General features: G+C 38.5%; 1 protein-coding gene across 2 annotated transcripts in view; it reads right to left on the bottom strand.

Annotated features, from left to right (window-relative positions):
* Window positions 1-1,958: 1,958 nt before the first annotated feature.
* The window catches only part of si:ch211-236d3.4 (protein FAM107B), a 30,178-nt gene continuing 14,367 nt past the window's right edge, over window positions 1,959-17,769 (bottom strand). The window contains exons 1-4 of one of the 2 annotated variants that reach the window (XM_058373883.1): window positions 16,407-16,675; window positions 9,213-9,444; window positions 4,283-4,433; window positions 1,962-3,800 (exon numbers count right to left, since the gene is read on the bottom strand). In XM_058373883.1, the coding sequence (XP_058229866.1) occupies window positions 3,684-3,800; window positions 4,283-4,433; window positions 9,213-9,444; window positions 16,407-16,482 (576 nt within the window). In that variant the 5' untranslated portion in view covers window positions 16,483-16,675 and the 3' untranslated portion in view covers window positions 1,962-3,683. Of the gene's footprint in view, window positions 3,801-4,282; window positions 4,434-9,212; window positions 9,445-16,406; window positions 16,676-17,769 lie in introns of those variants that run through there. The other variant, XM_058373884.1, reaches the window with a different exon arrangement.

Genomic DNA, 17,769 nt, shown 5'->3' with positions numbered 1-17,769 from the left:
CATCCACTACCTATAGGGGTGTGTCCTCAAGCATCTACCCCTCTGGTACACCTGTAACTGCGTTTCTTTTCCATAGCCCAACCCACTGTCCACCAGGGCATATGGTTTGAGGTTCGAAAGATGATTTGTATGGTATTTAGCACAGTGACTAGGGGATATTGAACACCAAGCACAAGCCAAGGATATTCGATAAGTGCTGTTTGGTTTGGAACCATATACGATGTATGCGGGGGTGTGAGTTTTCAGCAGGTAAACTGCCAAAAAAACAAGCCTTGTATGCCAAAGGAAAAGAAAAAAACAAAACAAGGAAAAGTGCTTGGTGGTCTCAGGGTTTATTAGGGTGAAACATCTTTAAGACGCCAGTGCTCTACTACAACTTAACTACAGTTCTTTTTAAGAATGAATGGCAGATTAACATTCATCTTCAATAACCATTTAATCCTGGACATCATCATGGTGGATCTGGAATCTATTCTGAGAACACTGGGTGTGAGGTGCAAGGAACTGAAACACACTAGTCCGTTATGATCCAGGAGAAATTTACATTTACATTCACAATTACTAATTTAGAGTCATTAGTGCACCAACAGGGCAGGTTTTGGGAGATGGGACAAAACTGGAGAACCCAGAGACAAACAGGAATGATTAAATCCAACAAATTGTTGGTCAAAGGCCATGTTTAAGGACACTATTGGTGGTTCTCTTGCGATTAGGAAATAATGGAAAATCTAGAACCTTTAAGGTTTAATGTACATCCATTCAAAAATACAAACAAGATCCTTTTTACAAAGTTAGATACTAGTAAACCCCAATGTTTTTAATGCCTTCAATGAGTTTTTCCTTATATTTTCCATCTGATATTTATTACACTTGCTAGTTTTATTTAGGTGTCTTGAATGTACAAATTGTCATAATTCATTGACTTGTTTTTACACATTAAATGATTTTCTGACACAAACTGAAGCACCCTTTTTCTAATCGTGTGGATTTCAAACTCTTCCATTTACTGGTCCTTCAAGATGCTCACGTCATCCCAAGGTGGACAAATCTCTCAACCTTTCAGTTAACAGCTGAAGGTAATAGCCGAGCGTGCCAAGGAGACATATTTTAAATGACCTGGATGACTGAAAACCTTCATAGTCAGGTAGAAAATGAAGCTGTCGGTGAAGCCGTTAGGTGAGTTGGACTAAACACCTAGAAGTATCTTTTCCTCTTTAGATCACACACCTGTTCTGTACCTGGAGCCCGATGCGGTTCGGTTACCTGCTCCAGTTCAGGTCCACTACTTCAGCCGTGCCATCATTCAGTTCAGGTTCAGCGGCGTCCCACCTTGAACAATTTCTCCTTTGTTCACCAGAGCACGACAGATCGGATCCTGAAGATTTTTCGGGATTATACAGATTGAAGGTGGATAGAGTGGTTGCATGGACAAAGGGTCTTGTGATTTCGGGGTGTACTGTTACCTGCGCCTCTAATTAAGAAGTCATCGAGAAGCTGGACAGGAGGCAAAGATGGAGACATTCCATGGAAGAAAAACAGTCCATCGAAGAGCCATTAGGATGAAACTGACCATGATAACCTCTCCACAGGAATCTGGGATGTGCCAGGCGTAACACTCTCGCCGGTGTTTGTTTGCAGTGTCTGCTGAGGCTGCTGCTTGTGATGACTCTTACAAGCCCATTATTCTCTATGGTTTCACTTTGGAGGCTTGTGAAATTCCCCATGCAGGAAGCTGTGATTCTCAAGTCTTGCACTGAGGTCTGGATGCCTGGCAGTGTTTAAAGAGAGCAGTTTAGAGTGCAACTCAACTCGATAGCACATTGTGAAATGGCTGGTGTGACTCGATGGAACACTATTCATGTGGAATTTCTTTCAGCTATTACAGGTTTTTAAAAAAAAAAAAAAAAAATGAAATCAAATATGGGAAGCCTCTGTTATATCATTACTTTTAGTTTATTTTATATAAAGTAATAACACTTTTGTCATTATATTACAGGATTGCGTGTTAGTCTATGTGCCTTCATTTGTTTGTAACAATCAAAATGTCAGATTTGATTATTGAAATGTGCTGAAATGACAGAACGGAAAGAAACGTCAGTGTTTGGTGTTTGATGAAACAAGATTTTATAACATAAAAGCGTAATAGTAAAAATAAAAAAAAACAACAACATGATTTTAATAATGATTGTTACTCAACTGTAATTTTGTTTGAACTTTAGAAATTAGGTAAAACAAAATATATATTCTAATATAATGTCTGTGTCTTTTCTAAATGATCTCTGGTGTGACTAAAGGAATAAAGCACTAAAGAAACAAGATCTTTATACTGAATGTTTTCTGTAGATGTGACATGGAAAGTTATGGTCAGTTTAAGCTAGAGTGTGTATTTACTTCCTGATTATCCTATAATGTGATTTTAATAGACAGTTCTTGCGCGCACACACTCTCTCTCTTACACACACACACACACACACACACACAGACACATGTCATGCTGTTATGTGATACATCCTTAACTTATATGTCACATAACTATGATGATGCAGAGTACATATATAGTGATATAATGACTGAAATGCAGCAACGGTCAGGCGCTCTGCCTGCACGGTCTGTTCTGTAGCTCTTACAAAGGCACGGAAAAAGAGCAGAGACATTTAAGCATCACAACACATCTGTCTCAAAAAAAAAAAAAAAAATCCTGGGTTAAGATGATCAGAGACCTGCCAACCTTCATGTGTTTTGAGGAGGAGTTTCACATTGTATAAAAGAATGAGTTATGACTCAATAATATGCAAAAAAAAGTCAAAAATAGGAATTTGTAATGGCTGACAGTTTTGAACTTTCTGGAAATTGGTTAAAAAAACACTTGTTTTTTGGCTGAAAGAGAAAATGAGCAAAGAAAAAAAATGAATGGTCAGCGCTCAGACACCTTTAGACCTTGAGCAGCAGAGCAACAGTGAAAATGTCAGCCATGTGAAACCGTTTCACAGCTTTTCCAAAGGAAGTTAGACAAGCAATTTGGAAAAAGGCCGATAATGAAAATGTTCCACGTTTTAACTCCCTCCTCCTGCGAGACTACGCATTACTCCTCCTCCAGGTAGGCAGGTCAGCCGTCACTGATTCGTTGTGCTATCACAGTAATTAGGATACAGCCTGTTTTTCGCAGACGTCTTGCACAGACACATGCAGCCTTGTAAATATATTCACATCAGAACTGAGAAACGTTATTCATTCCATTTATGAACAAAAGTGACTTGTGCTGATTGTTATACATCAGGAGAAAAAACAAACATCGTATTTCAGCTATTGATTCCTCAAATGTCTGGGATGTGCAGTGCACTTGGCAGTTGGGAATCCAGTGATATGCATTAATACTGATTGTACACTGTATGAAGTTAGAAATTAATAAAAGACGCTCTGGTGCCTCGGCAGAGAAGCACAACGTCATCAGAACGTTCATCTCCAGCTACCACACCTGTCTTAAAATTGCAGAAAATCCCTGAATCCATCAAGACAAGCTCAATTCATGTCCCTTTTTCAGCTCTGGAACTCCCGTCTTCCATGTTGGATTTCTGGAGACACAAGTTTTATCCAGCAGGAACATGTGTTTGTGTAAGACAGAAAAAGTGAGAAAGACAGAAAGACTGAGAAAGAAGCACACAGATCTATCCTGATCTCGTCCTCTACACCTCTTTCTCTCCAGTGCTCATGAGGGACGTTCTGCGCAGGTTCTCCTTGACCTTGATGAACTCGGGAGCGCTGCGAGAGCACTCTTCCTGACGTTCCTGCTCCTGCTCCAACTAGGAAACACATATAGGTACACGCTTAGAAAATAACGTTCGTAAATGTTTTTTGGATAGGTCAAGATTTAATATCAAGATAACTGATGGTCTGAAATGGAACCTTCTCTTATTCTGACCTATGGTTTGAATGGAAGTTGATCATTTTCAATTCACTGATCAATGCTATGGAGGAGTTTGAGTAACTCCACAGGATGTGATCATGAAACAGGAAGCAATGGAAAAGTTTTTGAAAAAAATACTAGACAATACTTTAAAACTAGATATACAATCTAGATATATCAGGAAATATAAGTTGAAATTCTGATCTATCATCTCATGTAAGTCTTCTGTGTATAGAAAAAAAAAACAACATTGCCGTTCCAATACTTTCAGAGGGGACTGTATATGTTTTGTGAACCATTATAAATTTTTATAAGGGAGAGTTTTATATAAAACTCTCATGAGATGACATAAACAAGAAACCTCAAGATGAATTTCACCTCCTCCAGTTGTTTTTGCCTCTTGAGAAGCTCTTGCTCCAGAGGTGAGATCTTCTTCCGGGCCTCCTCCTCTTGCTTTCTCTGTTTGATCATCTGATCTCTCTTCCTTTGCTCCAATACACGCTGGAGCTCTGGTTTATTCTCCACACCCCTGTGTAAGACAGATATAGAATGACAGAGTATCTAGACAGCCTCAGCTCTTTTGGGTCATGGCAAAAAAAGAAAAAAAAAAAAAAGATGCAAAAACACTTTACATCACATCCGAGTGAGTGTGTATGAGTGTGTATAATCTGTTCCATTTTTCTGTGATATTAGATCTGAAAGTGATCGATAATTATAAATATTAAATAAGTGACCTAGATAGGCTACAGAGAGAGCACTACTAAAGCTTCAGTATCAGCAGAGCATTATTCCCAGAAGTAATTACTCTCTACAGCATGAATTGATTTTGGCCAATTTTGAAGGTAGGTTTCATCAACGTGTTTTTAAACATGAACTGCACTACAACGTATACATTTATTAGACGCTAAAATACAAATCTTATTTTAACAAAGGAAATTGACTAGCTAATTCTAATTAACTAATTATAATGAAATTATCCTAAGAAACACGCCTGAATTTTGTCAAACCAACAGTTTAATCTACAGGCCAATATAGCTAGCAGAGCCTGTTTTAACAGAGAAACCTAGTAAGCTAGCAAGCTAGTTCTGAATAATACCAGAGAGTACAATTTCAAAATCTAAGCTAACTAGAAAATCCATGTATATGCCAGTTACTTTTATTACATGTAAAGCAATGATATTTATATATGAAAATGTATAGTCCAATACAGAATCTAATATAGCTTGCATATTTTAGCTGAGAAAATCTGCTAGCTGTGATTGGAAGCTAGCTAGCTTAGCTAATTTAAGTAATGCTGGACATACCCAAGCTAGCATCACTTACTCTGACTATAATTAAATAGAACTTACACAGATAAACGTGAAATGTTTTGCCACAGCCTTAGAAATAATTTTGTTTAAAGAATATTGTAGTATATCTGGCATCCCTTTTTTTAGTTTTATTTTTATTTTCACTGCTCTTTTTCTGCAGAACTATCAGCTTTATTAATAGATTTTTATTTTTATTATTTTTTTAAAAAAAAGCTTCTGATAAAAGTGTCTACGTGAATACATGCAGATCAACAGAATATCTAGTGCTGCTGAAGAGAAATGCTTAACATTTTTATTATTTCTCCAATAGATGGCACTCACGTTATACTCTATAGACGTTGAGGGATGATGTAAGCAAACAGATTTGTGAGATATTAAGGTGTTAGTTTACTTAATGTGTCCGACTGTCAAGTGCTAAAAATGTCTGGCGAACTCACAGGAATCCAAATAAATGAACTTTAATGAAAAGTATTTAGGTTTTTAGGATTGAGCTGCACTGTATATCAGATTAAAGTTGAGATCTGCTGATGAGATTATCGATTGTTCTCGTGACAACTCCGATCTCAGAGAATACGTCAATACCAGGTGATTAGATGGTTAGGGATCTGCTGAAGCCCATATGCAGACAGACACACTCCCTCGCTGATTGCTAATTAAATTAGGTGTGAGCCTGTTTCCTCCTCCGGGAGGAGGCTTCGAATGTGCTTAGAAGTGGAAAAGCAGTTTGCGTGTTGTAATTAGCATCCCTCCTAATTTATATAGTGTCCGTGAAGCGAAGGAGACATGGAAACAGCAACAACAAACAAACAGAGCCGCGGGTAATGAGGCGAGTTAGACACGCAGCCGCCTCCAGACCTGCTCCCTGAGACCCAGAGGACGGCTCGTGCTCACACAGACACATCGATGGTACATTAACTCAAAAGGTGTAGGCAGAATGATGATGGAAAGAAGGTCATTTTGTATGGAACACCAATATTTTCCTCAGATATTGCTAAATTTAAAAAAATTCGGCTGACCAAAAATACGCTGTACGCATAAGCAACACTTAGCACTGAATGCTAATCAATCTCTCATGGACTCGCTCTGTCATATTGAGAAACACCAGCACTGTTGCACCAAAATGGTGAATTTGACAAGTTTACATTGTTCATATGAAATCTTTCTGTGAATATGATTAACAGTGACATTTTCCAGGATTAATAATGTCCTGCATTTAGCATAATTTTTTCTAGCAGGCGTAGATGCTACCTATGGAGAGAGATGCTAGTCAGCAGGCAATTCTTCGATAATCTTGTTGCTCTGCAAGCCGTAAAGAATCATGTGACAGTAGATTTGCAGTACAGGTAAAAACCAAAACAGAAGACAGTATAACTGAGTGATTGTTTACAAATTAGCACAGATTATTAGTATTTTTTTTAAAGGACACTTTGTATTTTCAAAGTTAAAGCAGCAGTTAGCGTATTTAAGCGAAAGAGAAAGTGATAAACTGTTTGAAGAAGCTCAAACCTTATCCATGTGAGACCATTTTGATGTCATTTTCCCCGTCCCAGTTATCATGAATGATACAAATTACACTATTCCCAAAGCGTGTATCGTGAGAATAAATAAAGGACGAGTTGTTGGGAAAAAAAAAGGTAAGCTCTACTCAGTCTCTGTCCTCCGCATTCCCTCCTTCATTGTCACTTTTTTGTCTTCTGTCTCCGTCCTCTCTAAAGAGCCGAGCCGTATAAAACCTTATCTTCAGAGGGTTCAAAAGGAGAGATGGGCACCGTTTAGTAGTGACCCAATTCTTCTGCCACTTAGGCTAAAAGACTATATCCTGTTGCTGTTATCTCTCACTTTCTTTTTCTCTCCCCGTGGAGTGCCCTCACTGTGTTCTCTTAAGTCTTCCAGGGCCAAAATGACTTCAGGTGCCAGAAGTGTCCAACCAGATACCTGCCTAATGGCAATGGTGGCTCAGTGCCAGCTTAGTGTTATGTATCCTCGCCTATTGTAGCATGGATATGGACATAGACACACACACACCTACACCCTACTTAAACTCCCATCTATGCCTGTCACTGATGAAAGAGTACAGAAGAAAATCTTTCTAAACTGTCCACTCTTTTGCAGCGCATCAAAATCTATCCTTTAAATTGCGTCTCAGGAATGCAAATAAGCCCCAAGAGGCCGCTTGGGTAGCAGAGTGTTGTTACCTACGTAGGCTTCGCAGGACCCCGTTTTAGATAACGGCGTCCGACCCAAATGCCATAATGCAAAACAGTGGGAAAGTAAGAGCTGAACAGATCCACTGTGCTTGCTCTTGTCTGGTTGACTGGGACTCTTTTTTAAAATGCTCTTTAATGTGTCAAAGACGGAGAGAATGGCAGGATAAAAGGTGCCTATGTTGGCCAGTTTAAAGCGGAGGCGCTTTAGTTGTCCTTGTCTTCACACAGAGAACGACTGTGTTGAGAAAGTGCTAAGGCTTGGAAGGGGGTAGGTGTTGTAGCTCGTGGTTCCCAGGCAACTGTGAAACTCGTGTCGAGAACGCTTATTCACAAAAAAAAAAAAAAAGACAGAGCTTTTCATTGGGTCTCAGAATTCCTCTTGCTATTTTTGCTTTGAATGACATCTTATTTTCTTTATAAAACTTTGAAGATTCATGTCAAACTCGATCTCAAATAAAACGACAAGATAAACATTTTGTTGTTTTTTTTAGTAGAAATTTTATCCATAGAGTATGTTTTGAGTAAGATCATTCCTTTGGGAAGCTATAGTGAAAAATGAAGTGAAATATGTAGCAAGAGGTCCCTAGGGTCTGTGAGTCTTGCTGTTGTATATACAGCTGTTAGGAGGAGCAGGACTGTTTCTACGCGGCTCCCCTGCTGAGCTGTTCAGATACTTAATCAGCTCTCTATCATGTCTTCACTTTATATTACTTAGTCAAGGATTTCCCCTTTCTGCCTGTACTGAAGTGCTACAGAGCATGTTTCTGTCTTTCATGGATTGCCATGAGTTTAGTTCCAGTCCGGTGCTTGAACGCAGAAAACAGAACCATGATGCATTCTTATGCAAGATTATGTTCAATAAGAGCATCGATTATTTATAAATAGTTACTGTTCATATAGTAAATGTACATGTCATGCAAAGCAACATTAATAATTGATTCATGCAGTGTTTACAGATACAGTACTGTACAGTATATGCAATATGCAGCATTTAGATTTAACCCTCAGATCAGATTTTAGTTTGGAGTTTTCTTTATCCTTCTTCATGTTTACAGTATATCTAGGTTGCTATCTTTGTAGCTCCGAGAGACAGCTGTACAAACCATCTGCTGCTGTTTTTTTCTGCATTATTTTTGCATTTTTTTTTCATATCTAATAAAAGCCGGATTTTATGCAATTAATTTTTAATTGTATAGGGCATATAACAATGGCCTGTGATGATATGAGGAAGAAACCTTGAGAGGAACCAGTCTGGAACCCATCCTCATCTGGGTGACACTGGATATTGTTGATTTTTCAGCTGCTCCCTACGTGTTTGAGGGGTCACCGCAGCAAACCAACTGGTCTGCAAAACAACTTGGCAGAGATGCCCTTCCTGACACAGGCCTCCCATTTTATCCAGGTTTAGGACTAGCACTGCATCCAGTGGCTGGGGTGTGGGCACTGGCTGGGAATTGAACCCAGGCCTTCCACATGGTAGGCTAGAAACCTACCACTGAGCCACCAGCTCTGGTCTGGGTGACACTGATCTAAATACATAATTTCCCTTCTTTAACTGTGCAGTAAATGGTCAAAAAGTAATGAAAGCATTAGAAAGAGAGTCTGTATATCAGGACATACTTCAACATAAATAAATAAATAAATAAATAAGTTAATTAATCTCTACATCCACACATACCCTAAGAAGTGTTTTATAAGATTTAATGAGTGTATTATTTAGACTTCATTATAACTTGTAAATGTCATTGTATATTCATGTGTGTGTGTGTGTGTGTGTGTGTACTGTCATACCGTTTATGGTTCATAAGCAGCTCTCGGTGAAGCTCCTGGTGGCTTTTAGAAGCTTTGACTGGATTAATCAGCTTTTTGGGCTTGATGAGATCCTCGTCCCCTTGCACATAATCGGGATGAGGGGCATAGCTGGCCACAGGGAGGATATTCCTGCGTGGGCATCGCAATGGGTCATCATATGTTATTTCAGGCTGATGAGGCTGTTCCCATTGGATGTCTGCGTATGCTGAGGCTAGAGAGAGAGAGAGAGGCAGAGAGAGAGAGTGAGAGAGAGAGAGTGAGAGAGTTAATTACATAATGCAATAGCATAACTCAAGCCATTCGTGCTAAACAAAAAAGCTATTGAATTTAAATTATAATCTTAAAAAGACAGGGCTTACAGGATGACCATATGATATCTAAACAGTAAGTTCATGCTTGAGTAATCTACTGCTTAGGAGAGGTAGTGAATGTCTGTGTAAGGTGATCAGTCAGTGCCTTTATATAGAGTGTTTTAGTCATCAAAACATGGCACATTTATGTGGTTCATTTAGGCAAAAGACAACCCAGCAATCAAAAACTCGAACATGATTCAACTGCAGTGACAAAGATGTGAATAAATCTTGACACATTTTGGTTTCTTAGCAACTAAACTGAGCCAAAGGATAGAGCTGTAATGCTGCAGAAATTGCACTTGTTTTTCATCTTAAAGCTGGGTGTGATAAAAAAACATGTAAAATTCATTGTTTATTAAAATATTAGGTCATTTGTTGAGCACCAGCTTCATGTTTTTTTTACATGTTGCCCTGTGTTACTGTATTTCTGACTGAGCTTTCCGAGTATGTTTTTAGGACACAACCCCAAAAACCTTATTATTATGAATTTGCAAGTGCAAGATTATGATTACTAATTACTAATAACCATTGTGGAGACATTAATAATAGAAATAAATCTAAAGATATTAATCTATGAATTAATCCATCTTGCCCTTGAAATAACTGTCTTGCTAGAAAAGAAATTCATCCTACACTGACTAAAACACAACCTGTCAGATTCACACACACTGGTTCATGGCATTTCCAAACGTAACTATAGCCTGTGAGTGATTCCATATGAGAATGATTGAGAGAAAATAGAGATCTATCCAGCACTAGCAGGTGAACACTTTAGCTTTTTTTGGCTGTTTATGTTTCTTCGGATTCTAGAGGAAATTCCTGAGATCCATTTCCTGTCTGCTGAACCCAGCAATTTACACATCCAAACGGGGCTCTAACATGCCACCACAGTACTTGTTATTACAGACCAAAGTGTTGTATTTAAGATGAAGGAAACTAAAATACAAGAGCAATGTGGTTTTAGGTCAGAGAGTAAGAACTCATTTAGATGTAAGGCTACTACTTGTGCTTTGTGATTTCTGCTTACCGAGGCTAGTTTCAGTCTCAGACGCCACACTTGCGACTCACGGCCTGGTACACTTATCTGGTGACGAGCTTCAGAATCTTGACCTGGTTCTTGTCCTGTTCTACCTTAACCATCTTAACCAGGATCACTCAGTATATCCACATTATATCACATACACTCAAGTCTCGGGAATGGTACATAACAAGACAGTATTACACTAACCATTGTCTGTAAATGCAATATATTTTTAAACGTATTCCTGTCCAGCACTTTTTTTTCAGGATATCTACTGGATATCAAAATTGGAAAAGCTTTTACAGATAATAAATGATGATATAAAAATACATCTAGTTCCTCATCTGCCACGTTAGATAAATTTACAGATCTAAACGGTTCCATTTCAACCTCAGGCGTACTTATTGATTCAGCTCAACTTAAGGGTAATTCATTTACGGAGAGCCCTACAGGCCGCAAAGCATCACAGACTCCTTCGGTCCTCATCGGACGGAAGATATTAAAGGAGAATTGATCCTTAGCCGAGTGACAGTGGAAAAAGATCGGGTGTCATATGCTCTGAAGCCAGATCTGAACAATGGCAGGGGTTTTGAGGAGGAACCAGAGACGATCTACGCTATTCAATATTAAAAGCAGAGCACAATGGATTCCACAGGAGCAAAATTCGCTCCTAAATCAAAGCACAAGATGATGATGGATAGGTGCTGTATCCTGTAAAGGTTTGTACCGGTTTGGTTTTTTTAGATTAGATTCTTATAGCAGGATTCGTCAACTGTTCCTCTTGGTAACACAATGACCCGAGAACTTAGCTGTGGTCATGTGTTCCTGTTACCCACTCTCTCTGCATTCCTGATAGATATTGTCTCTACGAATGATGTCAGATCAAACCAACTAAATGTAATCAGGCGACATGATTATTCTAATAATGAAATACTGACTTCTGTCCTGAACCAGGATTAGCTAGCACTAACAATCCTGAGTACGTCCTGTCACCATGTCACCATATCAGCACTCCAGCTCCAAGTTGTGGCTGGCGAACAAACATGGCCCGCCCTGGACTACAAACCCCACCCCACAAGCACACTTTCCCTTTCTCAGACACTAAGGTACTGATTGAACACACATTATCTAATATCTACAAAGTATTCGACATCACCAAGTCTTGGTTTGATTCTAATTTCTGTCCTCACGTTGCTTTGACTTTACTGTGTAGCTCACCTGACTATTGTCTGTCACATGTTTTTTTTTAGTCTGCTAGTTTCTTTTGACTGTTTGCCTGAGTTTATAATTAAAACTAATCTTTACCTGCAGCTGCATCCGACTCTGAGAGTGATACGTGACGCAATCTTTTCAAACACACAATGATAGACTTCATCATTTCCCCTCAAATGAAGTCGGTTTGCAAAGATATGTTTGGTGTCCTTTGTTGCTAACAAGCAATTAAGCAAGGAGCTAACAAGCAAGCAAAGCCTATAGCTATAATGTCCTATCATTAATTGTACATATGTCTATAAAGCAACGAAGAGCTACAATTTTAAAATGTTAAACATTTTCCCTTCTCTGAAATAAGTCTCTTGCTAGCATTATGTCCTAACGAAAACAAGTGATTCAGTGTTGAAAACCAAAATCGAAAGACAGATCTCAACACACATTTGGAGTTGACTGTGATGATTTGGTTTGTGTTGAAGTTTGCACGACGCTGATCAGCTAGCTATAGTTAAAAACATTAGCTTTTGGAACTCAAATGCAGAACTATAATAACTTAATTTATTGACTATATTACAGACAAGGTTGTCTAATTCAATACATTTTGGTCATGGAATTTTCCCAGAAAGTCAGCAAATGTTTAGCTTAAACTCACCAAATTAACGAGACAGAGAAACGCTGTGCTAATAATCCAAGAGCAGGAAAAGATCAGTCTATTCATGCCAAATTCAACTCTTTATGTAAAACACGTGAAATAACATCTATCTATTTTTCCAGATGGAATCAGAGTAACGGTATCAGAGCGAAGGTCACTGACAGGAAGCTTGTAACCTTCCCTTAAGAGCCTGGTCATTTCCTTTTTATTAAAGGTCATGACTAATGAGAATGTGGTTTTTCATGAGGGTTATAAAAACTCCATGTAGAAAATATCTGCTGCTTCTGATGTGGACCCGGTGGGAGTAAGACCAGTTGGTGTGGTATGTCTTTGGATGGATGTTTGACCATATTTTCATCCCTGTAATGATGGGAAAATACTGTTTTGACCTTGTAGGGACACTGGCTGGTCCCCATGAGGGAAAAATGTAAAATTATTTATTTTGGACAAAAAATGTTGGGGATATTTTAGTACTGAGCAACTGAGATTTTGAGGTTTAGATATTTAGCTACAGTAGAATGCAAGTCAATTGAAATACCTGTAAAATATTGATTTCAGTTCATTGTGTGTGTGTGTGTGTGTGTGTGAAGGAAATTTTGTATTTTTCTGCTGAGTTGAATAAAGAGTTACTGAGAGCATATATGTATGTTTGTGTGTCTGTGTGTGTGTGTGTGTGTGTGTGAGAGAGAGAGAGAAGAAACAGCATGTAATACAGCATGAAAGATGGTGCTATGGAAATAAAAAGGAAGAGGAAGAGAATGGAGTCACAGGATCTCCCGGCATATCGACTGCTCTTTCGTGGCAGGATCTATCTCCTCATTGATTAGATATCTATGTCATGCAGGGCAGAGGCGGTGAGTTTGCTGCATCTGTTCTGAAAGTTAATATCCTTCCATTTTATGGCTGTAATGCATTTAGCTGCCTCCCTCAAGACCTTGGGAGTCAGTTAACGTGTCCAGTAAAGGAAGTCTGCTTCCCAGAGTCTGCTTTCAGGAACAGACAAACGTTAATTTAATTCCACATCTTTGTGACTATAAAACGCAGGTACGACTCTGAAAAGCCAGATCTGCTGAGAATCTGCAGATCTCAGAGAGAAAAAAAAGTCTGTCTGAATATGAGTCATGTATTATTCAGAAGAAGAAAAAGAAAAAGAAGTGATCCGTAGGCGCAGTGCAGACTTCTCAGGGTTAAACTTGTTCTGCCCTTTTACTGTCACTTACTGTGAGTGCTGTTCATGCTGTGAGAGGTGATTTATTAGTATTTAGCACAGAGTTTTATCACCACTGCCTGACACAAGGAGGCTCTTTAAAGACTTTCCAAGCACTTTATTTCCTCCTACGGTTGTACACAAACTGGGCTGTTGGCAACTGGCTGTTGTCATGGGGATGCCCAGAATTCTTCCTCCCAAGGGAGGGGGAAATGATGAGGTAGGTAAGTGTGTGTGTGTGTGTTATGGAGTGCAGCAAAGGCACTTGTGGGGGGACACATTTCCCCTAGTCCACCCCGCACCAAAAGCTGACCTCTGGCCAAGCATGAGACGCAACACTCTCCACAGCTAATTTTTTAAACAAGCAAACAAACAAACAAACAAATAATACAGCTTTCAAAATCAGCAGATTTGAATATCATGAGTAGATTCGGTTCTAAAACCAGATTGGCTGAGCCTCATTATAAAATCCTCAACACACACACACACACACACACACACATCTCTGTATCTCAGTAACTGCAATACTCGTTATTAAACCAATAAAAACTATTATTCTCTCCATAGAATACTCTCATTTCTGCTTTCATGTTGCCTAGCAACCAAAGCTTTTTATTAACAGGCAAGAAGCTTTGCACAGAAACAGAATTTATTTAATGCTATTATTACGAATAATTAAAAAATTAATTTCTTAAGATTTGATCTTATATTATTATTATTTCTGTCGCTGTTTAAGTTACCGGCTTTCTGCCGTGATAAAATCAGTGTCTCGCGCTCGCTCTCATGGCTTATTGCTTTATTAGCTTTATTACAACACTATTAAGATGTTTCCTTTGGGAAATTAGACAATATTGAATAGTATTCAACAAACATAATATTATTACCATGGGTACTTTTCTACACTTCTGTTCCCTTTAAAAGAAGGAAACAGCTTTATTTGGAAAGTTTGTGCACCTGTAGTCCAATGTCAAACCCACTGGAAAGCCGGATTTTATTCCTACTTTATTATTATTGATGTTTAATAGATATTCTATACAAACTTAACTAGTGCTATGGTACTTCATTAAAAGGATCAATGTTACTGATGTCAAAGTTTAATACTGATGAACAACAGACTATCGAATTGTCCCAGTTTCTTTGGCACTCACCAGTATAAAGATCTTGATGTTTAGTAGATCATTTATAGATCAGTTATCGCTCATATTCTGTTTCTGTGGACACTATTGATTGATTTTATGTTATGTTGTTGATGTAAGGAAAAGAATATGTGGTCCAAATAACTGTTAACGCCTAGAAGTTGATTATTTTCCTATAACAGCAAACCTTAGTGTTAGTTAGTTCCTGTTATAAATGGGGTAATAACAGTTATGAAGAGTTATTCCATCACTAGCATTTATTTTCTCTTTCTTGAAGTTTCTTCAAGATATCACTCCTCCACACTGAGGATGTTCTCGTGTTGGAAAACTTTTCCGAGTTGGAAAAGTTACAGCTTTAAAAGTACTGACCCTTCCAAAAAAATGTTTTAAATAAACATCTCCTTATAGATAACTTTATTATATCAACAATCACAATCTACGTTCTTGTCTTATTCATATAAATAAGAATGGAGTTTTCAGTAGCGTTGGGGTCTAAAGGTAGTTGCAAACCATTTGTTGTTGAGAATCGGTTACTAAGCTGATCGATGGATAAGTAAAAGTCATTTTCACGATTTAATTCCTATAATCAAGGGTTCCCCAGGGTTCTGGACAAACGCTGTTTCATTTCACTATGTACTGCGTCAGCTATATGTGGATGAAATGACAATAAAAAGCTTCTTGACTTGACTTGAGTATTTTTCTCTCATTGCAAGGTGTGTTAACACAGACAGCGCTTCCAGCTAGCTGTGTAAATTTGCTCAGTGCAGTTTATTAGGGTCACCCATTACAGGATAAAGCAGACTACATGGACCTTGTGCTTTTTCTCCAAAAGTAAACATGCCCTGAGCATAAATTAACTGTTAAAGAAGGTCAATCCAAAGAGATAACCCAGACCAAAGTGACACTTAAATAAACTATAGTGCTGAAAGAAAGAAAAGAATCTCTGCTTGTTAACGTATATCGTTATTATCTCATGCGTTTTGTGTGAAGTCCTTAGTTTTGTGTAGTGATAGCACCAAGAAAGTCATGCTTGACCTCTGTAAACCTTTCTGTGAAGTCTTCACATGGACTGTAATCATTAACTGTTCCCTGATGTTCTCAGCAAAGGTTTTAGTCACACAGTGGCTTCGAAATCGCCGCAGCGACGAAATCCAAAAGCTAATATGGTGTCTTGAACTCATTCTCGTAATGTTTTGTCGTCCTCTGTTATGCTCTTAAGACTAGATGATAGACAGTTTTCAGCATCCTGTCCTTGTTAGTCTCATTTCCTGCTTGTAGCCCAGAGGGAAATTATAATTTGTGCAAAATCCCTGAAGAAGTTGCATGCGAATGAATGTTTGAATGAACGAGTGCTTGTGATCCAAGTATGCATGCGTATATTCATAAATGACTCATAGGTTTTTTTTTTTTGTATGATCCTGCAGAAATCTGCTGTTGCTGGAGTTGTGCATAAAGTCGTCTCAGGCTGACAGACCCATTTCACAAAAACTTTCAGACCTCAAACACAAACAAAATCCCCACAGTTTGCCATTATTTTAGTATAATCGTAATAAATCTGGGTTGTGAGGCTGTTATTTTGCTGTAGATCATCTTACCTGATTTGACCAGCACATCTCTGGGTCTGCTAGGAGGACTGTCAGGATACAAACCGGCTCCTAATCGCTGATCCATCCTTATGTTTCTGTTTTCCTGTGTGTGAATGTGTGTAGGGTGCTCAGAGAGCCTACATGTCTGCGTGTGAGTGCGTATGTGGGCGTGCACAGGCCGTTTCTCCTGCGCTGCTCACACTCGCGCCTCTCTCTTCGGTTTCCTCTCAGATGTAAACAGTCACATGACTCGCTGGGCATTCCACAGTCAGGGCCCTCCCTCTGCTTTTACTCACACAGCAAAACACTCTGTCACTCCCTCCGACTCTCTGTTTCGCACTCTCCAGTTTATTTTCTCAGTAGGGAAAGGGATTATATATAGGGGGATTAATACATGATCGCTGACTTTTATACTGGTATCTAATTTTGGTCACCAGAGTTCCATTATTATCATTCACAATGCGAAAACACACCCACATACACACTCCCACAAACTCTTGCTCTTACAGTACACATACAGTCGTCTTATTCTGGCTACCAGAGATTATGTAAGCTTAAGGAATGAAGCTTTAAATACATGCTGTGAACCTTTAAGGCTTAAATATCAATCACATACTTAAAAGTTATACAGAAGTTTAGGAGACACTTGGTTTATGATATAATTTGTATAAAATGCCCAGCAACATTGTTTGGAATTTGTTCAAAGATGTTATGGGATCAAGTTTCAAGCTATATTATAGTTACTTTTTTAAAAAAATTTTCTTAGGTTATATAATTATTTAGGAATGAATTCTGGTCACTGATGCATGTGCCTCCTGGACAAGGTGTGAAAAGTGTCAGTTGCAACTAGTATGCAAATTCTAGTTCTGTTGTAGGAATACAAATTATGACTATGAATTCTTGGATCTAGATTTCTTGAATGTCCATTCATCTTTCTTTATTATTTTTCTTTTTTTTCTTTTGGTTTGTTTACTCATAAAACATTATTTACTATAAAAACCCAACTGTATCGACCATATATGGTAAGACTAAACCATATTACGCTTATGCATGCATACTTACACTCCAAATATACAGACGTTTAAAGTCCAGTTACTTTTAAAGTATATTAATCAATAACTCCCCTACATTATTCAGTAACTCCACTGAAACAGTATCTTTCTGAGCTTGGAAAATTGACATCTGGATCCACTGGGAGTCTCTGTTTTTTCCCCCATAAAAGGTTTTTTGGAATTCGGTTGCATGTTTTTGTACTTACAGTATGTGGCTATTTATTTAAGAGCAGTCAGTTCTCTGAAACTTGCGTGCAAAGGGGATGTGAAGCAGAGGATTATGGTTCAGTGGGCCCAGCGTAAACTGCATCGCAGAGCCA

This window comes from Hemibagrus wyckioides, linkage group LG21 (assembly GCF_019097595.1).
Source record: "Hemibagrus wyckioides isolate EC202008001 linkage group LG21, SWU_Hwy_1.0, whole genome shotgun sequence".
NCBI classification, from domain to species: domain Eukaryota; kingdom Metazoa; phylum Chordata; class Actinopteri; order Siluriformes; family Bagridae; genus Hemibagrus; species Hemibagrus wyckioides.
The sequence above is the reverse complement of the archived record's forward strand: the minus strand, read 5'-3'. Positions and strand labels throughout refer to the sequence as shown.